We start from the raw sequence: 25274 nt of genomic DNA, 5'->3' as shown, positions 1-25274 counted from the left end.
CATAAAAAATTAATTAACGCATATGCCATTGTGTAGGACACGTTTATAAAAATACACATACCGAACTGCATATATCACGATTAGTTGATAATCGTCTAATAAAAGATTTAGCTGGTTCGGTTTCTCCATCACTTTCCGACGATTCTTCACACACGGGTGACGGAATAATTAGAATATTTCCACTTTCGATACCCATACGTGCACTCACTACGACTACGACATGTTTATTCTTTTTGTCTTTGTGTAAACAAGGCATCCACAAGGAGATAGCGTACGTGGCCAATTGATGTCAGCACTTGTTCCAATTATCGAGAGAAAAATAATATAATAAAATTTTTTTACAACTGAATTAAGATAAAAATGATATAAACGGCGAAATAAATTGTATTTAAAAATCTAAATCCACGTGGAGATTAATTAAAGGTTAAATAATAAATTTTCTATTAAGAATAAGTCTATTTAAATAGCAGGCAACCAATATTACATCCCGTAATGCTGGTTGCTTATTATACCATAGAATTAAAACTAGTTTCACATTAAATTTTTTTCCAATTGATAGCAGCACTTGTGTCAATTATCGAGGGAAAAATAATATAATAAACTTTTTTTATATTTCGATTATGATGTAAATAATATGTAAGGCCAAATAAATTGTATTTAAAAATATAAATAAACGTGGAGGTAAATTGAAGGTTAAATTTTCTATAAGGAATAAGTAGATTTAGATAGCAGGCAACCAATATTCCATTATGTAATGCTGGTTGCGTGTTATATCATAGAACTGAAACTAGTATTTGTATCAAAATAGTTATATTTCTATTTCGAGGAAAAGCATTTGCACGTGTAATTACGTCAAACGTCAAACTAAAGGTGTTATTAGTACAAAATTTCAAAAACAATACAAACATTTTGTAACATTACAAACAAATCATATGATTTCTTCATGTATCGATTTTTATTATAAAGATTGTCTTCCTATACAATACCTAATAATAAATAAATGTGCAATTCTAAGAAATATATACTATGCTATTATTAGAAAATCGATAATAAATTTATGACCATGAATCCGAAACTGAAAAGGGGCATGAAGTCAGGATTCACTAGTTTCGTTCTTCCACGCAAGCCCTCGAATAAAGTTGGAGTATCAGTTACGAGAAGTCAAAGCGCGAAAGAATACGGAATGGATGTTATTATATCAGAAGTTACCAATGATTTAGCAATTTCGCGACGACCTTTAAGTTTCGACGTCCAGAATAAAAAATCAATAAGCGTAAGTATGAATACGATAATTCCCATAGTTGTAACTCGAATTTTTTTATAGAATTTACACAGAAACAACAGTTTATCAGACAGTAACATATGTAGTGATTCAGTACAAGACGAATCTGTTAAAGAGAAATCAATTTCACATGAAAATTTATTAGAGACCAAAGGTAAGTACGTTTGTGATTAATAGGAACCTTTTTTTTTTTTCGTAATTTCCATCACTCGATATTTGATTTCAAGTTTGTTTTCCAGGACTGAATTCCCTACATCTTATTCCGATCAGTAAAGCAAGGCAACGTAATTTTTTACAGGGTAAAATAGGGGTTAATTCGTTATTAGGACCTAATGAATTAGAGAGAGTGTGTCCTAATAGAGAAATAACCATTTTCGTGGGTACTTGGAATATGAATGGTCATTCGCCCCCTAAGTGCGTATTAAACAAAACAGAGGATGTTCGTAAATTTGACGATTCGTTTTTATAGGGAATTGAACGATTTCGTTTTACCTATAAGTATGGAACACGTCCCCGATATTTTGTCGTTCGGTACCCAAGAATCAACATCTGAACGATTCGAATGGGAAGCTAGTTTACAGGAAACCATCGGACCCTCCCATTTACTTTACCATTCGATTTCTTTGGGTAATTGAGGGTTTATTTGGTTGTATAATTGTATTTACATTTTGTATTTGAAGGGACTCTGCATCTGGCTACGTTTATAAGAAGGGATTTAATTTGGTATGTTTCCATACCAGAGGAATCTAGTTTGTCTGTGCGACCGGGTACTGCGTTTAAAACCAAAGGCGCCGTTGCCACTTCGTTTATGTTATTCGGTACTTCTTTTTTATTTGTTACCGCTCATCTTACCGCGCACGAAGAGAAAGTCAAGGAGAGATTGTCGGATGTTAAGAAAATCGTGCATTGTATGGATTTACCCAAAGTTCTTCCATGCAAAAATAAAAATCAAGGTTAGTCGATTATTTAATTTTTTTATCGAAATTTTGAATATATAGTACGCTCCTAGTAAAAGACGATATTCACATTAGAAACTTTCGATACAACGTTGCCGGAATTAGAAAAATTATCCGAATTTGAAATATTTTTCATATTTATCAAATAATTTCACTAAAAATTCATTTTTTCTAAAATTAATTGTTTAAAAAATATTTTTTCGTCACTCTACTGTTTCCAGTTGTTATAAAGAAAAATCATAAAATGTGGCAACAGTGAAAGTTGAATTATCTTTGTGAATTGTAGCTGTCGATCCTTCTATATACAAGACCTATTATAGATAGACAGTGTTGCCAGATACAAAGAAATCCTGTAAACTAGATTAGTTGGAACAAAAAATTTTATTGTTAAAATTCGAAATTGAATACAAAATTATTTCTAAGCAGGAAGAATCCTATAATTTTGATAAATTATTTTGTTATGATGCGCACTATTATGAAGTTTAATGTAATAGAGTTGAAGAAAGGTCTTTAAATAGAGTCTGGCAACACAGCTCTCTTATTGGTCTCATAATTGTTTTACAGTCTAGACAGTGTTGGGAGATACAAAGAATTTTTAATATTATAGGGAAATTTATAATGAACTTTAGTTTGAAAGTTTTAGTACGATTTTCAACAATTTTGATACAAATTTTTTTTCTAAAAAACGCCAATGTTGTTAGATATGAACAATTCTCTGTAATATGGGAAAATTCAAACTAAATTTTGGTTTGAAAGTGTACGATATCAAAAAATTTTGATACTTAATAATTTTTTAGCAAATGCCAATATCATTAAATATAAGACTAATCATTTTTTTTTCAATTCCGTTTTCATTTTTATCAAATTCCGATCATTTCAACATCAATGTTTCCGACTGTTATTGCGATAAAAGAATATCTGGCAACACAGCTCCATTACAGTTTTCTTTCTCTAACATGTAGCTGTCGATCGTATTATATACAAGAGATTTGCGGACTAGACAGTGTTGTCGGGTGCAAAAAATTTTCTGTTATATCTGGGAATTTACACTTTACTTTGGTTTGAAATTTATAGTTCGACTTTAATTTTTATAAAAAATAACTTTTTAACAAACGCCAGATTTAAATAATTTTCTATAATATAAAAAAATTCAAACTGAATTTTGGTTTGAAAATGTGCGATTTTGAAAAATTTTAAAACAATAATTTTTTAATATTCGGGAATCTCATTAATTATAAGACGAATCAGGTTTTTTTTCTAAATTTTGTATTAATTTTCATCAAATTCCCTTCAAATATCATTTTGGCACAATATTTGTTATTACTATTATTACGTTAAGGGAATATCTGGCAACAGATGACAACATAGCTTCGTTGAAGGTTATTCTTCCGTAACATGTAGCTGTCGATCTTACTATGGAAAGTAGACAGTGTTGCAGGATACGAAATATTGCCTACAATATAGAGGATTTACACTAAAATTTGACTACGATTTGCAATGAGAAATTTCCTCATTATATTTGTCACAATATTTTTTTCAAATAGTGCATATTGTATATAATTTGAAATATTTTTATAATTTTTTATCGATGTTTCATTCAGGTAAGTGTAATAAGAAAGAATCATTAATATATTTTGACCTGTTTGATTGTGTTAACTGAACATACTTTTTTACAATAGTAAGTATACATAAAAAAGCTTTATCTCCAAATTTTGTTTTTCTTTGCACTTTCTTGCACATTCCCTCCCTTTTACGTAACTTTGGTGTGTTTTAACGTAATGATTGAAGGTGTTATCATCTCCATCCCCCGAATATAAAATTACGTCAATTAATCGATTCCAAATTTTAAGTATGGAAATTTTTTCTCACATTTCATGAAAATTGTTAAAAAAATTAAGTACGCCCCTGGTGAACAAATAGTTTCCATTTTGTTTTTTTTTTTCGTTGTCGTTTAAATATAAAAACAGTTGTTGTCGGGACTAATTCGAAAATGGACTCGGATAATAATTGTGGTATCACCTTTGATCAGAAATGACTTAGAGCTTATCATCATTTAAAATATTTATTTCAATAATAAATACAAAACTTCACGTGACACCAGTGTTATTAACATTTTTACAAACGTAGTCGTCGACCTTGAAACTCTTTATTGATTTAATTTTACGATTTGTTATATTTTATTTTTCGTTTTCAATAATATGCAGTTGCTATACCGTGTGTTTAAATTAATTTCATATTTTCGCTCTCAATCTAGTAACTTTTTTAGTGATTTCTAGTCTAGTCTAACCAGTGTTGCCAAGATTAAAATGTTTACTATTATATAGAGATAATTCGTAAATTCTTGTCGGTATTGAAACATTTTTAAATAAAATTGTGTAATTATCAAACATTTTAATAATTTTTATTTATATTAAAATGAAATAACTATATTAATTGCATAGAATATAAAACACGTCATTTAGTTCAAGATATATTATTAAAATAGTCTGGCAACATCGGGTCTACCTTCATCAACAGTTTATAAATTCGTTAGAGGTTATGTTACGAAAATTGTTATTGGAAAAGTTTCTACTTTTGATAGAAGGTAAAATTTTTGGAATAGTTCTTTCTAATAATATTTGTTGTGAGCTGTAAATGTTTTTCTAGTATTATACGTGTTTCAGCACAAAGTTTAATGTGAATTTACACTGCTTAAAGTTTGAGTTTTTTAAAGTTTTATTTTTGTTTAATTCGTTGAAAATGGTGCAGATTTTTTTAATTTCAGGTATTGGAAGAAGAAATACGAGGATTAGAAAAAAAAACATTAACTTGTATGTAATATTTTTAATAATTTATTTAATGTTAAATTCCCAAATATAAATATAATTTTTTCTATTACAATTTTTTTTTTTAATTTAAAACCGTTATAAAGACAATTTACAAGTGATAAAAATGTTTCGTTAACGTTATTTCTATTTCAGACATAACCCAAAATTTCGATTACGTTTTTTGGTTCGGCGATTTGAATTTCAGATTGGCTACGCCGAGAGCTAAAGTCTTGGAATGGTTATCTAAGACAAGTTTTCCATTACCGGCTCATCTACCGCACGGTTGTATGCACCACGATCAACTGTGCTCGGTTTTAGCGGACGGAGCGGCTTTTCGCGGTTTCAACGAGGCTAAAATCACATTTCCACCAACTTACAAGGTAAGTCCAATCAGTTAAACAAGACATCCTGTATATTAAACATCTATTTTTATTCAATTATCAAATTATCAAATTTGTTTGGAATTTTAATGTTTTTACAATTGAATTTATTTTTTCATTTGTTTGCCTTTTCTATTGCAATTTGGGGCCTGTAGTTCAACAGGATGTCCCATAATTGCGTTATCATATAGATCAAGGTTAATTTACAGGAAAAAGAACAAATCGTTGCAATGTTCTTCGAATGACTTTAAAAATACTATATCGTAATTAAAAACTTACACTACAACTTTAGTCGGAATAAATTTGGAAACTTTTGAAAGAAACTATAAAAAAATTGTTTTTTCTTCTATACATTTTAAAAAAAATGTTGATGGAAGCTCGAAATCTGATTATTTATAAATTTTTAAACACATTAAGTAAATAAATTCAAGTTTAATCGATTATTAAGGTCATCCTGTATATTAAACATCGATTTTCATAAAATTACACGAAAAATCATCAAAAATCTGAGAAGTTTTCATGTTTTTTTACATTAATTTGTCATTGTTTGTCGTTTTTATAGCAATTTGGGACCTGTAATTCTACAGGATGTCCCATAATTGCGTTATCTAGGTCAAGGTCAATTTACAGGAAAAAGAAGAACAAATCATTATTATTATGTTCAAATGACTTTAAAAGTAGTATAATGAAAAAAAAAAGATAACATTTTTCCCCTATCAATTTTGAAAAAAAAAATTATAGATGTTCGAAATCTGATCATTTATACATTTTCCTTCAAGTACGATCCAGGAACGCAAAATTTCGATTCGTCGTCTAAAAATCGAACGCCAGCTTATACGGATCGAATATTGTATAAACAGAAGAATAACAGGAGGTTTAGCGGGGCGCTCGAAAATCCCCCGTTACATTGTTTAATATATGATTCAGTTCCATCTATAACGACTTCAGATCATAAACCAGTGTGGGGAGTCTTTAAGGCACATCTAAGACCTGGTTTAGACACGTAAGTAATTGGAATTCGTTTCAAATGATAAACGAATATTTACAAATTGGAAAAATTATTATACTTTTTTAAATATCTCCCATTAGAATTCCGTTAGCAGCTGGTTTGTTCAACAGAGAAGTTTACCTCGAAGGATTAAAAAGACGTGCTACAACTAATAGTATAAAAACTAATACCTCGGTATGTTCCGTTCAATAAGTATTATATCGGCGATATGTTCCAGAATTATTGTTTAAACACGATGATATTCCATTTTTAATAAAATGTTTTCAAATAAAGTTATTTTTTTATTTTATTTCCCTATTATGAATATGTACTCTATAACATCTAATTTGACATATAATTGAAAGGTGCTTCGATTACTAGGTTATTTAGCACGTAATAAAAAAAGAAGAATCGTAATAGATAAATAAAAGTTTTATTGTAGTGAAAAAATTTTATTGATTATATTAAATGATAAAAAACTAAAATATTGCTTATAATAGTAAAAAAGAATATAATGCACTGAAATAAAGAAGAATACCTATTTATTATGAGAGTGGATGAAAAACTTTCTTGTCTTACGACAAAAAAGAAGAGCTAGCAAAGAATGAAAAGAAGAAGAAATTTGGAAAATCTGTATAAAATAAGGTTGTTATTAACGCAATTAAAGATGTAAAATTTTAGAAATGTATATTAAAACTAAAATTAATATGAATTTCGTGAGAATAGAGAGTTAAAACTTAACTAAAATTATGAAGGTAAGTAATATAATGTTTTAATATGAATAAATAATGTGTGTATAACATATAAATTTTATTATGAAATAGATTTGTGCTCTCGAATATAAAGTAACATAATTAATTAGTCAAATACTTACCTGAGAATAATTGTTTTATATATATTCGTATTTTCATTAAATGTATGTGTGTTAAGGCTAATACCTCAGTTTGTTCCATCCAATAAATATATGGGTGATATATTTCTGTATTATTATTTAAGCACGAAATTTTAGTTTAAAAGTAAAGTTTTTCAATTAAATTTTGTTTTTTAATTCAATAAATAAATTTCAATAACATTTACGAACTCCTCATCCAGTGTTTACAAGTTTTGACAGATGATAAAAAGATGCATGGATTGTTGGGTTATTAAGCACTAATAATGAAAAAAAAATCTGATTAAATATGGTTGATACTTATATATTATGAGATATAAAATGAAGAGTAAATAGGAAATTGGAAAATAATATAGATCAATACGTTAATGTATTGATTATTCATTTAAAGAACTTTTTTGTGAAAAATTAGGGTCAGGCCAACTTAAGTAGGGTTCCCATGAGATATTGTAGTTTTACGAAGGTCACGAAAAAGTTAATTTATTACTTACCTTTGTTTCTAGACATTTAGAGGGCGCTGTTTTAGACAATTGGCTGCGTAGAGATATTATTTAAATAAAACGAGGATTTTTTTTTTAATTTATTTGGTTTATAACAGATCTTTGTACAATTTGGTTTTTCAATATCTGTCTAATCTAATCAGTTTTTGTCCTTAAAGGATTAGTATATTCCACTAAAGGACTTCTATATATCGGATTCATCTCGACGGCATTTTTATTGGCGTTAATAAATTTTTTATATTCCGCCCTTTCTTCTCTATACATACGGAGTTTATAAGCGAGTATTAGGAGTACGCCGAGTATTAAAATAGCGGCTACGACGAGCGCTCCTGAAAATATAACTTTGAGACCCGCCGTCATTGTGCAAATCTTTCTTGCTGCGATTATCATCGTATTTTGGTTTTGTTCCGATTTGTAGTAGCAGTATTCCAAGATGCATAAACTGTTACCTTCGTACAAGGACGTTTGGCACATGCTGATGTCTACTTTTTGATCTGAAATTTAATTTTCGAAAAATCTATATATATATATATATATATATATATATATATTATTTTATATATTTGTAAGGGCAAAATTGAAAAAAAACTTAAACAATCGAATTTTTTTTGCTTTTTCCCGAAAATTTTGAGATTTTATGAAAAAACTGTTTTAAGTAAATTTTCATATTCTCCATCCAAAACCCCATATGATATATTTACCAATAAGTCTCGTTTACGTTTACATTTTAGATTTTTTACTTGACCGTTTTTTTTTTAATTTATTGTATCTTTTGAATATTTTATTTTTGCATTTTTAAATATTTTTTTCAGATATTCCAGCCAGAATTTTATAGTTTTTTTCTGATTTTCATGTTTTTCCTCTTTTCTCTCAATTTTTACGATTTTTTCATACTTATCAAAGAAAAATTTTTTATAAACTTTCCAGAAATCATTTTTCTGTTTTTTAGTGTATGTTTTTTAGAGTTTAAACTATTCTCTGGTTTTCATTTTTTCAGTTTTTTTTTAAATTTACGATTTTTTTCCAGTTTCCGCGGCTTTTTTTCTAAATTTATTTTATTTGTACTATTTCTTGACGTCTTTTCTCAATTTTTCGATATAAACGTTTTTTAATTCTCAATTTTTTCCAGGATTGTTTTCGATTCGGTTTTTTCTTTTTTTTACGTGAAATTCGGTTTTTTGGGGCTCTTCCCAGTTTTTCGAAAAATTTTAATTCCTTGTTTTTCAAAATTTTTTCCAGATTTTGGATTTTTTTTCTATTTTCGTCGATTTTTGATATTGAAGTTTCGAGTAGTGCCTTTTTCACATTTTTCAATATTTATTTTTCCAGTTTTTCTGTTTATTTTCATTTTTTCTCTTTCGAATATTCTTTGTTTTCCCCATTTTTATGAAATTATGTGGCTTTTCTTCATTTTTCGGAAAACTAAATTTTTTATTTTATCCATTTTTTTAATGTTTTCCTTCAGAATCCGAAATCGGATTTCCTGTTTTTAGTGGGCTTTAAAAAAATTTCGGAAAACTTCACTTTTTCCATTTTTGGGAAATTTCAGAAATTTGTTCAAAAATTTCCAAGTTTTCGAGGCTTTCTCTCAATAATTTTCACAATTTGGATTTTTCGCCCTCTGTTTGTTATTTTCGAAAATTTCCAAGTTTTACTCGCTTTTTTCAGTTTTTCTCTATTTGTCGAAAAATTTTCTCATTTTTTTCGAGTAATTTGAATTTTTCTTAGTTTTTGTGGTTTTTTTATTATTATCCGTATTTTCATGTTTTTTTTTATGTTTTTAAGATTTGTAAGAAAAATTCAACTTTTTACGGTTTTCCTGTTTTTCTCGAGTTTCAAAAAATTTTCTCAAAAATCAGTGTTCCTCTATTTTTCGTGAAATTTCTTTTTTTTTCAAGTTTTTAGTTTTTGTGTTTTCTTTTTTTCGAAAAATTATGCTTTTTCCCCAGTTATAGCATAATTTTTCCAATTTTTTTCAAAAATTTCCCGTTTTTTTCCTTTTTTTAAATTATTTTCAGAATTTTGAATCTTTTTCTCGGTTTGTAATTTTTGAAAAATTCAATTTTTTACGGTTCTTTTTTCTCGAGTTTCAAAAAATTTGACTTTTCCCAGTTTTAGCGGAATTTTCCTAATTTACTCAAGAATTTTTCAATTTTTCTCCAGTTTTTTGCATCTTTTTTTTCAAGGTATTCAACTTTTCCAGTTATCTTTTGTTCAATTTCTTAAAAATCCTTCGGGTTTCCTCAATTTCCAGAAAAATATATATAATTTTTCAGTTTTTCAATGTTTTCCTACAGAATTACAACTTCCTCTCGAATTTCCCGTTTTTTCAACAAATAATTTCCAATTTTCTTGTGTTTTCAATTTCTTTTTCCATTTTTCTTATTTCCACAAATATTTTCTCGGCAATTTCCTCAAATTTCTCCAGAATTTTCAAAACAATAATAAAAGAAAATACTTACTACAAGTCAATTCTCCTTTATCAGTTTCATCATTAATTTGAACCACACCATACTCAGTTTCGACGTGATAAGTTCCATTATTCATCAAAACATTAGCGACTTCCTCCTCGTACCTCTCACAGACGATATTCGACGTATTATTTTGATTCCTCTCGCAATAACCACCGATCGAACCCGCGAAACACGAACATTTATTGCAATCGCATCTTCCGTGTCCGCTGCAAATTTCCATCCCTTCGAATACGCAATCTCGCTGAGACGTTGAACAACTACAATCTTCCCCGGTGAAACCCTGATGACACAGACATTTCCCTTCGAAACACTTTCCTTTGGAAGAACCGCCGCATATCACCAATTCTCTATTAATTCTTCTCGAAGGACATTGATATTCGCAGTATTTTCCCGTATAGGAAGGTTCGCAATTGCATTTACCGCATTCGCATTCTCCGCTAAAAATTTTATAATTACAAAAAAATATCGGTTTTGAAATTAATAACTCACTTTCCGTTACATATTTTCGATCCTTCTCCATTTTTATCGAAAAATCTACAATTTACGGTATCAAAATCGTTACATTCTTCTGAACAAGTTTCTCCACTCCTAAAATGTATTAATGAAACACCCTGTATATTACAGATTAAAAATATATTCACCAATTGTTTTCACATTCGCAACGACCACATCTTAGATCACCGTGTATACAAGTTTTATTTTCTAAATTTTCGTATCCAGTACATTGACAATTTCCAATAAATTCTAAAGATAATTGCAATTTTTCGTTGATATTTTTTTCTTCTATTTCCAAAACATCCTACAACGAATTCATTAATAAAAAATGGCGGAATGTATTGACGTTTTACTTACATTTCGTTTACCCGATGGTAAATCTTTTAACGTTATTTGAATTTTGAATTGTACTGGATCATTTGTAACACCGTAACAAATCGAGGTTGCGTTGAATACACCACGATTTTCACAATCGCCGAATAACTGCACGTCTAAATATTCGTGCAGTGTCGTATTCACGTAAAAACTAACAGTTTCGGCGAAATTATAAAAACCTAAAATTATACGAAACGTATTTTGACGTTTATTAATGACGTAATTAAACGCCATGTTTGGAACATTAACAAACAATTTGTTGAGAGGTACCTACAAACTTGTAAATTATATATAGTCCAGGAAATAAATCACAAAAAATTTCCGAACAACAAGACGTATCAAGATGACGCAAAATGCATTCTGATCCAACTCATATGGATTAACATATAAAAAATAAATTAATGTTTATAATGAAAATTGAAAATGACATAGTTACTCAGAGTTTTATACTTTACGAGAACCTATACACTCTGTCGTGACATTCGTGTTTAGTGACTTCGAAAACCCCCAGAACATAACGAATTTCCTTGGGACTCGTCGTCACCACCCCAAGCTCCAGGTACCTCGTGAACGTTTCCTGTCATTTTTTTGTATTTAGTCACTTCGAAAATCCCCAGGATGTATATAATCGGTCAAATTCATGACGAATTTCTATGAGGCTCCAGAAGATCGACTTCCATGGGCACCAAGTACGTCGTGGACATTTTCTGTCCTAATTTTCGTGTTTAATAACCTGGAAAACCCTCAGAATTTGTATATTTGGCCAAACGCATAACAAATTCCCACGGAACTCAAGTAGACGACGTAGATGTCGGCCATCCCGAGCACCACGTCCCTCGCGGGCATTTTCTGACATTATATCCGTTGTCAAAGACGTCAAAAACCTCCAAAATGTATGTATTCGGCCAATTTCATGACGAATTTCCACTAGAGTATAGTAGACGACGAAGATGTCGACCACTCTGGGCACCAGGTACCTCGTAGACTTTTTCCGTTAGTATTCGTATTCAGCGATCTCGAAAACCCCCCGAGTGGTGAAATTGAACTCATTTCCCACAATAATTTCCGAGTGATAAATTTTTCATTTCCGTCTTACTGCTCAGAAATTCCTAAGTTTTGCCTCTTTTTTTGTGTTTTATTTCCTAGACATTAGTCTAGGTACACCAGAGACGCCACGACACTTACGTAAGTTTTGACGTATGTCAAAATGTTTTTGTTAAAATTCAGTTTATTGTTAAAATAATAATAGTAAACGTATATTATTAAAAAAATTATTACTAAAAATGTTTTTTTTTTTATGTACTCACCTTCTTTTATCAGTTCTAATATATTTTGAGAATGTTCTTCTAATTCTCCTACGTATGCAAATCCTTTTAACAACTGACTCGTCATGTTAGTGTAATAATACAATTTAGTACGAGTTTTTACAGCAAAAATTATATTTACCTAAACATCGGGGAATAAAAAAAGTATAAATAAAAAAAACCAAACAAAATAAACCCACTTTTTTTTGTCTCAGCATCATTTCAATATGTTGAAGTGTTGGGTAATCATAAATCAACGGATTCAAGTGATCACCATCGTCATCTAACAAACATTCTTCTGTTGGTTTCCGTGCAGCGCCTACTAAAATTCCGTCTCCTGCTGAATGGAGTAAACTATCAGTCGGAAGTAGAATAATTCTACGGGAACTTTTAGAAAAACCGATTCTTTCGTCGCAATTTAGAATTTGGAGAATTGCGTCTAACGCTCCGTCCAAATCGTCCACGTTCGCAGTCAAACTGCTCGCTTCGACCTGAAGTTAGTTGCAAACAAGCATAAAAAATTGCGGGAAAATCGATTTATTTCATAAACTCAACGGATACGTCATCAAAATGGCGAGAAAATTGAAATATTTTACATTAAATATGTGGTAGTAAAATATATATGTAGATCGCGAAATATATACGAGGATACGTTAAAACTAATCGTATTTATGGAGAAAATGAAAAAATTAATTTAAGTCAAGAAAAAACAAATTATGCCATTTTTGAATACGTCACAAAACGGAGTATGAAAACGATTTAGGTCGGTAAAATTTTGTACAGAATGTCCCAAATTAATTTTCTATCGGCAAATAGTTGAAATTGAGTGATAAAATTCTTGGAAAAGATCGTAAAAATGATGGAAAATTCATTAAACGAGTCAAAGCATTAAATACACAACAAAATGGCGATTCAAATCGAATGATTTACAAAATTCATTAAAAAAAAACATAAATGACGTAATGAGTATGTATGTTTTTTGATTTATTATTAATCTAAAGCAAAGTACCTTTTTCAAAAATGCCTCACTGTCCTGCGTAAAATCCAACCAATGTTTGAACAAATATCCTTTCTCGCACGATACTCCTGAATTGTAGCAGGGATTCTCCAAGGACTTTTTATCGGTGAAATAAAACGGCATTCCTGGTTTATCCACGAACGTTCCATAAGCCAATTTATAATTTTCCGTCAATTGACTCAAATTACGAGGCAAATCTTTTCCTAAAGATTTGAAAATCTTCATATTTTCACTCATCGATAAACTCAGATCGCCGAGATAGTAGAGATCCAAAGGATAATTTTCCGCTGGTCTATACTTGAAAGTTAAGTTAAACGGGGCACCTTTACGTAATTTAAGATGCATTTTTTGAGGTTTTATCTGCACAATTTCTTCTAAATTAGCGTTTTCGGTGATGATACTGAAAGGATTATCTTCCACGATTTCAACCGTGTTCTCGAAATTTTCTTCTATTTTGTCTATAGGGCATTGTAAACTCAACAGGTTATTTTTGGTGTTACATTTTCTCTCAGTGTATTTCTACAAATGTTATTGACATTAATTTTGTCAAACGAAACTGCGTTATAATTTTTCGTTTGATCAATCGTTTTGATCAGGTATAGGTTAAATTTTATACTTACAATTAGATTTAAATTAACCTATAACAAAATATGAAAATTCCAAAAATTTCTATCTATAGTTCGATGGTGACACAGATGCCTTTACGGTATTTCATTTTGATTAAATCACTACATTCTTATTCAAATTAAGTATCACTACTATTCAAATGAATATGTTTTACCACCAATTCTGTTAGATTATAAAATCTTGTAAAAATAAAAAGTCTGTCTGTCTACAATTGGTCAATATCAATCATATGTTGAACATCGACATGCACGGATGGCGCGATGTATTTTGGGAGCACAGAATCGGATTAAAAAATAATATTTATTTGTTTGTTTAGTATGAAATCATTTACTATTCGTAAAAATATATGAAAATTATCTTATCTTTGATTTTATATAATAATCTTCTTTTAGAATTAAAGAATCACGTTTACATTTAGATATCAGTTTATTCAAGAGTATATGTGTCATTGTTCTTTATAATTATTCAAATTTTAAAAGCTCATACTGTTCTTTCACAAACCTAACCTTATTTTATAATTAATAGATATATAGCGAAATTGATTGATACGACTCTGAACACTAACACGTTCTATTGGTGATGCGCGAATAATCAAGACGCGCCATTATATTACGTCATCGCCAATATATACAATAATAAGTATACTTACGTTATCAAAACAAAAATGACAGCAATAGTGGGCTTGTATGCAAGAGTCGCAGGTGTCTTGATTGAGACAAAGCTGTTGTATTTCTATATTGTCACATTCCGTCTCGTCTATACAACGGATGCTATTACACAATAGAAGTATTACTATTAAAGTAGTAAAACAATTTTCGAAACTTTCCATATTATAAATGAATGTAAATCGTATTTGGTACCTATTAAAAGTACTGCATTAGTAACATTTATATCGATAAAGCTTTATTTGGATACCAAAGATTAGATAACATTAATTTGTTCTGCAAACAGGGATAAGTCAAATTGTAGTAGTTACTATTATACTAAAATAAAAATATTTTTCAAATGAAAGTTTTTTTAAGTGAAATAAGATCTGCATGGAAATAAGAAAATAATTTGCATAAAATAATTAAAAATTATATAACTTCGTACGAGTACGGTCCATACTATACAGTAATTTTCCCGCGCTTCCATATTTAAACTTACAATTTACCTAAGAAAAAGAAGAAGAATGGGTTAGCGAGTCGCATCGTTGCTATAGTGATAGAATACAAACATGTCACCTCCAAAACCGCGCTATTGGAGTGTAGGTTTCGTTTTATTCGGAATTTTGCAGTTGGTTTCAGATTCAGTTGTAGCGCGATTGTGACCGAGATTTAGAGTTAAAATTCTCACTGATATTTCAATTTAGATAATATCGAGTTTTTTGTGATTTTACCATTGGATTTTTTGATAATTGGTATATTAAGGTTAGTGGAATAAGTCAGCTTTTTATTTGTGTTATTTAAATTTAACAAAATCGAATTAGAAACATTGTTTGAAATTAGAAAGTCTTAATAGTAGTGAAAAAATCTAGGGCATAAAATGATTTGAAAAGTATAATCTTCAGAGTTAACAATTACCAATAAATTAGGCATTAAATTTTGTAGGTATCAGGAAATTTATTATTTCAACAAAACCTAATTATAAATAAGTGAAACAGGCATCAATTATGGTCACATTGATGTATCAGGGTCGGAAATAAATATTTTTGCATTATAATTAACAATAACAAAAAAGTTGACTTAAAAGAAACCTTATAGACAGTGGCGTATCAAGGGGTAATAATATTACTACTTTTATAGTGTCTTATATGACGTTAGAATACACAAGAAAATAAAGATTTTTTATTATGTTCATATGTGTAGTGTTCTATACATCTATACTATTCATTTATTTTCATGATACAACTTGGCAACGTTGGAACTATCCTACTAATAACTGAAAACAGTTTCTATTTAGTTGACATTTGTCACATGTCATATTTTTACATATTTTCACGGGATCGTTTTAATTTTATACTAAAACTACTATGACGTAAATGTCAAATCTCCACATTTTTTCTAAATTACATATTTTTTATTAAAAACGTTCAAAAATATTGATACAAATATCATATTACGACACATTTTCCTTAGATTGTTAAACTATTATAAATATTAATACAGATTAGTTTGAATGCCAAATTTTAACATGTTTTACGGCATTTACTAGATTTTAAAAAATGTTTCACCGAAAATAGTGTAAATATTCTAATCACCATTTAAAAAAGTTTATGGGAAAAAATTCCCCCATTTAAAGTCAATTAAAAAATTAAATTTATTGATATACAATGTTGCCAACTCAAATGAAAATTCAAAGGTTATTTCTATTTATTTTCAGAGTTGTGAATGTTGTCAATTATAACTTTAATGTGCACAGTTTTTATTATCATGATTTAATATTACTTAGACGTACATTTCAAAGTTGAACTCATACATTTTATTATTATAATGTTTATATTTAAAATGTAACTATAGTAATAGACTATAAATATATATATATATATATATATATATATATATAGAGGGGAAAATAATCAATTATGAATAAACTAATATGTTTATTGGTGTTTATTATTTACTTTGTCTTGGTACCATTTATATTTATACAATTTATACAAATACAGACGCAGGCCAATACACTTCACAACGGTTAGTCTATTATATATTAAAGTGGCGTCTCTTGGGGTTGTCGCTCTTCGATTTTTAATTAAAACAAATCATATTCCATTCTAGAAATATGTTAATTATGATACACTAAATGTTTGTGAATTATTTTTACCTAAAAATACCTACACTTCAACATTTTCATACAGAAAAAAATCATTCATTATTCAATGAAAACCTTTTCGATTCGTGTTTAAAATGTCAAGGTTAATTACCGACCGGTTTTCGTCGATATCTTTAAAAACGATTAACGAATTTTCACGAAAATTGAAAAAAAAACATTAACTTAATTGAACTGAATATAAATTGTACTTTTGATATGTTTACATTAAACATCGTTAAATACGTCACAGTTCATAGAAGAATCACGTTAACCTCGAAATAAAAACGATAACAAAAAATTAGTTTAATTTATTTTAATGTATTAATAATGTTCGATCAATATACATATTGTTTTTCAAAAATAATAAGAAACATAGAAATATTTAAAACACACATATAAAATTATACAGGGTAATGACAACAAAAAAATACGGTTTTGTGAAATAATTTAATGGCTGGAATCAAATCATTCTCCATTTCTTCAAGTTTAGATGGAAAAAATTATAGACATTTTGGAATTGGATAAATGTTTGTCAAGAGATCTTGGAGTCCTTACAAGGCTATTAGAGACGTCCTGGAAACGTCTCACAATTAATAAAAACAATCTAGAGACGTTCCAAAGATAATGAAGCTTAGATCAAGGCCAAAAAACATCATAGAGTCATTTTAAAACCAATAGAGACATTTTGGAGTTGGATAAATGTTTGTCAAGAGATCTTGAAGTCCTGGAAACTTCTCACAACTAATAAAGACAATCTGGAAACGTTTCGAGGATAATAAAGTTTACAGCAAGGCTATAATACATCATAGAGTCCTTTTAAAACCAATAGAGACAATTTGGAGTTAGATAAAAGTTTATTAAGATCTCTTATCCTTATAAGGCTAATAAGGACATCTTCGTCAAATATTTGAGGATGATACCGTTTAAAAATGCTCCCTCAGCTTCTTGGCATCTAGAAATATATAGAATAGCCCTCGTATAAGGCAATGGGAACTTTCATCATTTATATATAATGAAAACTCGATTTATTTTTTCAAAATAATTCGTAACTTTAGGTAAATAAAAATAAAATAATTATTTTTTAATCGTGCCTCGTATATATTACTTAGACGTTGTATATTTTACGTAATATTCAGTTAACAAACAGAAGTTTTGTTTTTGTTATTATTATATAATTAATCGTGCTATCAATTTTTCATGTATATCTTAGTGATATAATTTTACTAGATTTTGTTTTTTTCCATTGACGAATATCTGAATGAAAATGTAATTTTCAAATAACTCCTGAGTAATTAGTAGTGGATCACCTTGTATGCTTTTCATTTATAATAATATTGGCCTCTACAGTTGCGGCGTATTTCGCGATTGTCTCCAGTTTCAATTGAAGTAACTTCGAACCTGTTACTAAATAATATTAATGTCTCTTATTTGTCTCATTGCGTATTTATAAAGGTAAGTTATCATACTTTTATTATATTTCGAATGTACATACAATTATACGTCAAGTTGAATACATTATATGATGTCTTAAATCAAAATCAAGTCTCAAAAATATTTATTTTTTATATTTAATAGTCTTTTCTCCAATATTTTATTTTCAATTTAAAAATAATCTCAAGAACAAGTTCCAAATGAAACTCATCTCGTTATTTCTCATAAAAAATGCAACGTTGTCATGTTAAAAGTTGATTTAATCGTTTTTATCCCAACTATTTATACAGGGCTGGTATCTGAATATTTGCTTATTGCTAAAAATTCTTAAGCTACTTTTTCAATATACCTCGTATTTTCTGGACTCGTAATAAATTTGTAGCAAATATAAGTTTGAGGGATCGAGTTTTTACGTCATGTTAAATGATATGTAGAATTTATAAGGTTATCAAACATGTTTTTCTCGTTAAATATACAAAAAAATAATGTAGAACAATCGCAGACGCCCTTGCTACAACTTTTAAGCGGTTTCAAGGTCATCTGGACGATGCAGACAAACAGTCGTTTTTGTTTTTATTTTCAAAATATTTAGACCGTTGATTGGCTCTCTTATTCGTTATATTCATATAAAATATATTGATTTCATTTTTTTCCTTCCAGATTTACTATAAGAATTGATGAAACAAGCCAAGCAATGATCAATAATCATTTTCATGATTGGTAAGTGAAATTTTTAAAAAAATTTAATTGAAATTATAAATTATTTAGTCAAAATAACGGAAAAAAAAAGTTTTTGAATCATGAATTTCAATTATACAGTTATTTTCAGATCTCTATTAATATATTTCACTGCATCGAAAATTATATTTATCAAAATGGCCCATACAATGACATTTATAAAGTGTAAATGAAATCAACAATCGTGTATCATAATAATTGAGGTATCGATATTCGGTGTTGTAAGATTTATTTTTATTACGATCGGATAATTTCGAATAAATGAATTCAAATTATAAACTAACAATATAAAGTATAACCGCTTTACGTGTTAAATATTATAAAGTACTCAAATTTTAATTTGTATCAATTGTGTATTTAAACTACAAATATTGCAACGTGGCAACTACGCAAAACATCGGTGGGCGTTTATAATAATGGCGTCTATTTTATAGTTTTTTATAATGAAATGATATATTAGTATTGTAAAAAATCGAAATATTTCAAGTTAGAAATTGAATGCAATTTTTAATTGAATCTACGTAACAAAGACGGGAAAGTGTGTTTGTAAGTAAACATTATAAGATTCAATCAATTTAATCTTACGTCATAACCGGTCTGCAGCTGAATAAGCCTCGGTGTTGAAAAATAAACGACATGTGAAGAAATGCGAGATTACTTTCAAGTGCATTGAATTTGAGTAATCTGTAAACTCGACTACTTATTTACAGAAGGAAGTATAGATAAAAAAAATGTGAAAGTATCTTAGCAGGCACGCACATTATGGAAATGTTATGTATATAATATATATATTATATAAAACAGTTTCTGCCATCATTATTATTAATTTATTACGTTATTTATAAGAGACGTTCGTAAGGGAAGTGTTAAATGTTTTATATCTTCACTATATATGTAAAAAAAAACATTCAATTTATGTTAAAATTACGTGCGTCTTGAAAAATATTATCTGGCACTTAAATTCTTTTGAAAACTAACAACTGATAATATGAAAATGATTAACCTGGAATCGTTGAACAACATAATATATTTTTAGATATACCCAGATAACATCGATGACCTATTCTGTGATAAAAGTTCGATTAGTAGCAATTAGTTCGACATTTAGAACGTAGCTTTTGAATCAATATGGCAACCGAAAAAGAACAGAGAAATAACCAATTATTAACTAGTATTTTGGAATTAATAGGATTCTTATTACATTCCATAGTGTTAATTATAAGTGCCTTGTATAAAGCATGTTTGCCATCGTCTTATCAATACAAGAAAATTCTTGAAGGAGAAATTACACTTGTAACAGGAGGAGGCGGCGGTTTGGGTAGATTATTGGCGCTTAGGTTGTCCAGACTAGGCGCTGTAGTCGTTTTATGGGATATCAACGAAAAAGGTATGTACAAATTTCATTAAAAACATTTATTTTACTATTCAGAATAACCGATTGTGTTAAATATATCATTTATTTTGGTAATCGATTATTAAAAATTGAATTATTAACAAAAATATTTCCATCTTACCATTTTAATTGATGTGGCAACGTCGCTATAATATTAAATTTGACCTTCATCTTATTTGTGTACGTCCTCTTATTGACACAATTTTTTATTATTGTTTTATACACATTTAACAATTATTTTTACTTACTATTTCGTCGAAAATGATAAATAACATCGTAAAAATTATAAACATTTCGTTTTAATTGCGTTCTGCTTATTTTATTAATACATATTTGATACCAATTAGTTTACAGTTTGGTACACGCTATATACAAATAAAACTACATTCATTAAACTAACTTCCCGGTTACTTTCAACTAATGTTTATATGGGTAATAATATGTTGTAATCTCGTATTTTTATAATTATGCAGTGGAACAGTGAACGTTATTTGAATAAATTTTAATTTCGTAACGTCAATTTTGGAATTTATGAGATGATTATTGCAGAATTTACATTCTTTTAATAAAAAAAACAACTCGTAATAGTTGATTTGTTATATAAATACCCCATATTTCGTAAGGTTTCAATTATTATTCGAAATTAACTAATATTTAATCATATGTATAATTCTCGTTATATAAATAAGTTCGGCAACAGTGTGAACTTATCAAAACATGGCTACCAATAACGCAGCCATAGTTGCCGGAATGTAATAGATGATTTTTAAATAACCTAACGATTCAATATATTCAAATATTTTTTTTTTGTAATCAACTGTTGCAAGATAATTTTATCACTCAAAATCCGTTATAAGATCGTTAAAATAGTCTGGCAACATTTCATTTCATTCCCAAATTCATTTGGAGGATACGATCTATTTGTTTTTTTTTCTTTTTTATTATAGGTATAGAAGAAACTGTTAATTTAGTAAAAGGTGTAGGTGGCAAAGCCTACGGTTACAAATGTAATATAGCAGATAGAAAAAATGTATACGAGGTAGCTAAAAAAACTCAAGACGAAGTTGGTGATGTGAGTATCTGTATATTCTTTCAAATCTCGTAGCAGTTGACATATATATTCTCTTTATATTGATATATATATAAAAAAAAGTAGTTTTCGACGGGTTTTGACGCATTTTTTTTGTTAATTAAACGAGTTTATCGCGCAATAAATGATTAAAAAGCAAAGTTCACTGTTTAACGAATTTCTGAAAATCTGACATCATCGTAATGAATATGGATCCGAGCGGAAATTTCTTAACATGTAATCAAATTACATTTAAAAAAAAATATTCAGTAACAGTATAAATGTTTTCGTTTAGCGATTTTTTATTTCGATATATGGAAAATTCCTTTTTGTTTTTAAATTTGGATAATTAAAGTTTGGATCTATTTTATGATCGCGATTCGGCTATGTTCGTATCAACTCGGTAGTACATCTCTACTCAACAGAACAGAACAGAAATTTAAATGTTTTTATACTAGGAGGAAATAATTTGTTCTTTGATTGGTGAAGTATAATTTTATTTCAGGTTTCTGTTTTAATTAATAATGCGGGTGTAGTATCAGGCTACTCTTTACTCGATACTCCTGACGATTTAATTCAAAGGACGTTCGATGTAAATATTGTAGCACATTTTTGGGTAAGTTTTTTTTGCTTTATTTTAAAAATTTTTATAACTTCAAGTTGAATTGTTTTGTCCAAATTTATGTTTTTTGGAATAACTTGAGAAAATTTTGACGAACTACAAATTTTTGCGTTAACTTGGGGGAAATGTCGAGAATTTTCAATGTTTTCATAATATTTGTGGTTTTTGGATCAATTTGAAGGAATTCCTGATAATGGCAAATTTTTTCCTGATCAAATTTGTGTTTTTTGGATTCCTTTTGGGGTGAATGTTGGAAATTACAAGATTGTTCGCAAAATTTGTGTTTTTTGGAATATATTTTTGCAAAATTTTTGCTTTTTGGATCAACTTAAGACAATTTTGACGAATTACAAATTTTTGCGCGTCAAATTTTGTGTTTTTTGGAGCAATTTGAGAAAATTTCTGAAGAATAAAAAACTCTTTCGTTTCCAAATTAGCGATTTTTTGGCAAAATTTGTGTTTTTTATATCACTTCAGAGTCTAAATTAGTATTTTTTTTTGAAATAACTTGAGGGGGGATGGTAAAATGATTTTTTTTCCAAAATTTTCTTAATCAAATTTTTACGAACAAAATATTTTGCGTATCCTTTATATCACCTTAAGGGAAATTGGGAAATAACGCTTGAAAATCCCATATTTATATTCGTCGTCAACCCAAAATCAAACCTTAATATTTCTGCAGCTTCACGAACAAAAAAAGTGCGAAATAACAAAATTCCGACCGTTTCGTTTTTCCGGTACCCCGTATATAATCATGAACATAATTCAAGTTCGGTTATTAAACTCCGAGAAACGTGACCGCACTCTCTAGAGGTTAATACAATATAAAAACATAAAAAGAGAAATTCTTTTATTCAATATTTTTCAAATTGCTTCGAAAAAAATTTGTTTTTATTTCATCTGTTTATTGCTAACATAAAAACATTGGCAACGCTGAGAGAAATACGAAGTCATAAATTTATGACTATAGCTCTTTAATTATAAACGACTAACTAACTTCGACATAAAACATTTATTGTGAGGGTGTTTTATGTTTTAATGCAATTAATATTTATTTTTATCATAAAAAAACACATCAGATACTTTTTTTATATAAATTTACATAAAAATATTCGTATTAAGTTCAAATCCTGCACTGTTATTACTCACCAATATGGCAATGACTATACTACCGACCTCCGATTTATCAACATTATATGACTGACAACTCGTTTTAATGCCATTTTGGGATTTAAAATAAAATTTATTTTATTTTATTCCAGACTGTTAAAGCCTTCTTGCCTAAAATGATAGAAAGAGACAGTGGCCATATAGTTACTATAGCTTCGTTGGCCGGCCATATTGGCGTATCGAAATTAGTCGATTACTGCGCTTCCAAATACGCAGCAGTCGGTTTCGACGAATCACTAAAATCCGAACTATTCGAAATGGGCGTCGAAGGCGTTAAAACGACCGTCGTTTGCCCTTATTTCATCCAACAGACCGGTATGTTCGAAAACGTCAGTTCTAAATTTTTCCCGACGTTAAAATCCAACGACGTCGCCGATAGAATCATCGATGCTTTGAGAAAAGAAGAAGATTTAGTTATAATACCCGGTTATATGAGGTGGTTTTTACCACTAAAACTGTAAGTATTTTAAATGAACGTTCATATGTAATTACTACAAATGGCGCATTTTAAATACACATAGGAGGCGATTGTTTCGGCAGATTTTATTTGTAATTCACTTAAATACTGAATGTTATCACTAGATGGCATCAACGTTGAAAGATTTCTTCCTCGTTGATAGCATTACAAAATGTTGTCAATAAGTGGCGTTGGTGTCGGTAGGTACTATTATTTATTAAATGACGTTAATATTGAATTCGATGAATAGATGGCATCAACGTAGAAAGATCTCTTTAGTTGTTGGAGTTACAGAATTTTTTTTAAAAGGTGGCGTTTGTGTTATGTTTATTCATTTTTGTTTGATGTATATACTAAATATTACCAATAGATGGCTTTAACGTCGGTAAATTTCTATTTTAAATTGTATTGTATTTCAATTATGCCATTAATAGATGGTCTTTGAGTCAGTTTATATAATTTTCGTTTGACGTCACTTAATTTTCAAATATTAATAGATGGCATTAACTTCAATAGATCTCATTTTAATACACCAAAATATGGCGGTTATGTTGACAAATTTCGATTCTTATCAACGTAATTTCCTACTATTACCAATTGATGGCGTTCATCTCAAAATATTTCAATTTTTATCGATACAATTTCTTGATATTATCAATAGATGGCGTTTATGTTAATGCATTTCGTTTTTTATTGACTTAATTTCGTATTGTCATCAATGGATGGTGCTTATGTCGTTAGTTTTTTTGTAATTTCCTATAATTACAATTAGATGGCGTTTTCATCAATAAATTCCGATTTTTTTACTCAATTTTCTAATATACTAATAATTGGCGATTGTTAGAGCCACCAGATGGCGATTTTGTCGTTGAATTCGTTTCGACATATTTACATTTTTTTTACGTTATATGACCACTAGATGTCGCCACCAATCTTATTCAAACTATTATTATTTGATATTGTATAGACTTTATCAGCCATATTGTCGATACTATAATATTTTTTTATATGTTTTAGTTTAATACCACGTTCGGTCTTGAATTTATTTACAAAAACTATGTTACCTGACGCTTCGCCACATCACCCGTCAACCCCAATAGTACAATTAAAAAATTCGAGGAGTGCAGGTCTTCATAAAAGTGAAATGAATAACACGCTAAGCGATTCTATAAAGCAAACTCATCCCAGTTTAACAACAAAAGGAAAGGATCTTTGAGAGATGCAATTTTTTTTATACAATGAAATTTTATTGTGTAATATATACATTTTGTTTTTGAAAATTATTTTTTTATTTATTTAATTACCAATCGTCCAGAACAAAAATATGTTACGACTCTGGTAGAAAACAAAGACGTATTTTTGGTCTCTTTCTCTATAACATACAGCAGTCGTCAATGAATAAAAAAGGAGAATTAAACATTACGTGGATTGCTACATTGATTGAGGAAAACGTCGAAAACGATTTTGTACGAATATGAGCGATTCTATAATTATTAACAATTTTAATAA

At 28.9% G+C, this 25274-nt stretch overlaps 3 protein-coding genes and 1 long non-coding RNA gene across 9 annotated transcripts; 2 read left to right on the top strand and 2 right to left on the bottom strand.

The window, feature by feature from the left end:
- The first annotated feature begins 863 nt into the window (after positions 1 to 863).
- Positions 864 to 6706, top strand: LOC130894146 (inositol polyphosphate 5-phosphatase E). Its single transcript, XM_057800751.1, has 8 exons — positions 864 to 1273; positions 1325 to 1436; positions 1522 to 1696; positions 1752 to 1909; positions 1963 to 2235; positions 5199 to 5425; positions 6205 to 6428; positions 6515 to 6706. Exons 1-8 carry the CDS (start codon positions 1058 to 1060, stop codon positions 6624 to 6626), a joined length of 1497 nt encoding a protein of 498 aa, XP_057656734.1. The 5' UTR covers positions 864 to 1057; the 3' UTR covers positions 6627 to 6706.
- Positions 5047 to 6765, bottom strand: LOC130894147 (uncharacterized). Its single transcript, XR_009059298.1, has 2 exons — positions 6605 to 6765; positions 5047 to 5396 (listed from the first exon to the last, which is right to left on the bottom strand). It is a non-coding gene; the product is annotated as an uncharacterized LOC130894147 (long non-coding RNA).
- Positions 6766 to 7824: 1059 nt separating this feature from the next.
- Positions 7825 to 20937, bottom strand: LOC130893681 (integrin beta-3-like). 4 transcript variants are annotated; one of them, XM_057799962.1, is made up of 10 exons: positions 20569 to 20936; positions 14745 to 14955; positions 13460 to 13987; positions 12651 to 12941; positions 12454 to 12592; positions 11129 to 11325; positions 10918 to 11075; positions 10766 to 10864; positions 10265 to 10713; positions 7825 to 8296 (listed from the first exon to the last, which is right to left on the bottom strand). In XM_057799962.1, the coding sequence occupies exons 1-10, from the start codon at positions 20616 to 20618 to the stop codon at positions 7938 to 7940; spliced, it is 2481 nt and encodes an 826-aa protein (XP_057655945.1). In that variant the 5' UTR covers positions 20619 to 20936; the 3' UTR covers positions 7825 to 7937. The 4 variants fall into 4 exon arrangements, with proteins under 4 accessions (XP_057655945.1, XP_057655946.1, XP_057655947.1 ...); XM_057799963.1 differs by having other exon boundaries at positions 14745 to 14865; XM_057799964.1 differs by lacking the exon at positions 12651 to 12941 and having other exon boundaries at positions 20569 to 20937.
- Positions 15303 to 25045, top strand: LOC130893682 (estradiol 17-beta-dehydrogenase 11-like). 3 transcript variants are annotated; one of them, XM_057799966.1, is made up of 7 exons: positions 15303 to 15504; positions 18977 to 19036; positions 20091 to 20441; positions 21395 to 21519; positions 22022 to 22132; positions 23401 to 23765; positions 24783 to 25045. In XM_057799966.1, exons 3-7 carry the CDS (start codon positions 20183 to 20185, stop codon positions 24979 to 24981), a joined length of 1059 nt encoding a protein of 352 aa, XP_057655949.1. In that variant the 5' UTR covers positions 15303 to 15504; positions 18977 to 19036; positions 20091 to 20182; the 3' UTR covers positions 24982 to 25045. The 3 variants fall into 3 exon arrangements, with proteins under 3 accessions (XP_057655949.1, XP_057655951.1, XP_057655950.1); XM_057799968.1 differs by lacking the exon at positions 15303 to 15504 and adding an exon at positions 18059 to 18337; XM_057799967.1 differs by lacking the exons at positions 15303 to 15504; positions 18977 to 19036 and adding an exon at positions 19449 to 19600.
- The last annotated feature ends 229 nt before the right edge of the window (positions 25046 to 25274 follow it).

The sequence above is a fragment of the Diorhabda carinulata genome, chromosome 5 (assembly GCF_026250575.1).
Source record: "Diorhabda carinulata isolate Delta chromosome 5, icDioCari1.1, whole genome shotgun sequence".
Classification (NCBI taxonomy): Eukaryota; Metazoa; Arthropoda; class Insecta; order Coleoptera; family Chrysomelidae; genus Diorhabda; species Diorhabda carinulata.
The sequence above is the reverse complement of the archived record's forward strand: the minus strand, read 5'-3'. Positions and strand labels throughout refer to the sequence as shown.

Excerpts from the sequence above, each read along its gene's own strand:
- LOC130894146 (XM_057800751.1), top strand. The coding sequence starts at position 1,058 with ATGACCATGAATCCGAAACTGAAAAGGGGCATGAAGTCAGGATTCACT. Across the intron at positions 1,437-1,521 it reads AAATTTATTAGAGACCAAAG|GACTGAATTCCCTACATCTT; the intron begins GTAAGTACGTTT and ends TTTGTTTTCCAG. Across the intron at positions 6,429-6,514 it reads CTAAGACCTGGTTTAGACAC|AATTCCGTTAGCAGCTGGTT; the intron begins GTAAGTAATTGG and ends ATCTCCCATTAG.
- LOC130893682 (XM_057799966.1), top strand. The coding sequence starts at position 20,183 with ATGGCAACCGAAAAAGAACAGAGAAATAACCAATTATTAACTAGTATT. Across the intron at positions 21,520-22,021 it reads CTCAAGACGAAGTTGGTGAT|GTTTCTGTTTTAATTAATAA; the intron begins GTGAGTATCTGT and ends ATTTTATTTCAG. Across the intron at positions 22,133-23,400 it reads ATATTGTAGCACATTTTTGG|ACTGTTAAAGCCTTCTTGCC; the intron begins GTAAGTTTTTTT and ends ATTTTATTCCAG.
- LOC130893681 (XM_057799962.1), bottom strand. The coding sequence starts at position 20,618 with ATGAAGGTCAAATTTAATATTATAGCGACGTTGCCACATCAATTAAAA. Across the intron at positions 14,956-20,568 it reads TTGCCACATCAATTAAAATG|GTACCAAATACGATTTACAT; the intron begins GTAAGATGGAAA and ends TACTTTTAATAG. Across the intron at positions 11,326-12,453 it reads ATTAGAACTGATAAAAGAAG|GTTTTTATAATTTCGCCGAA; the intron begins GTGAGTACATAA and ends GTATAATTTTAG.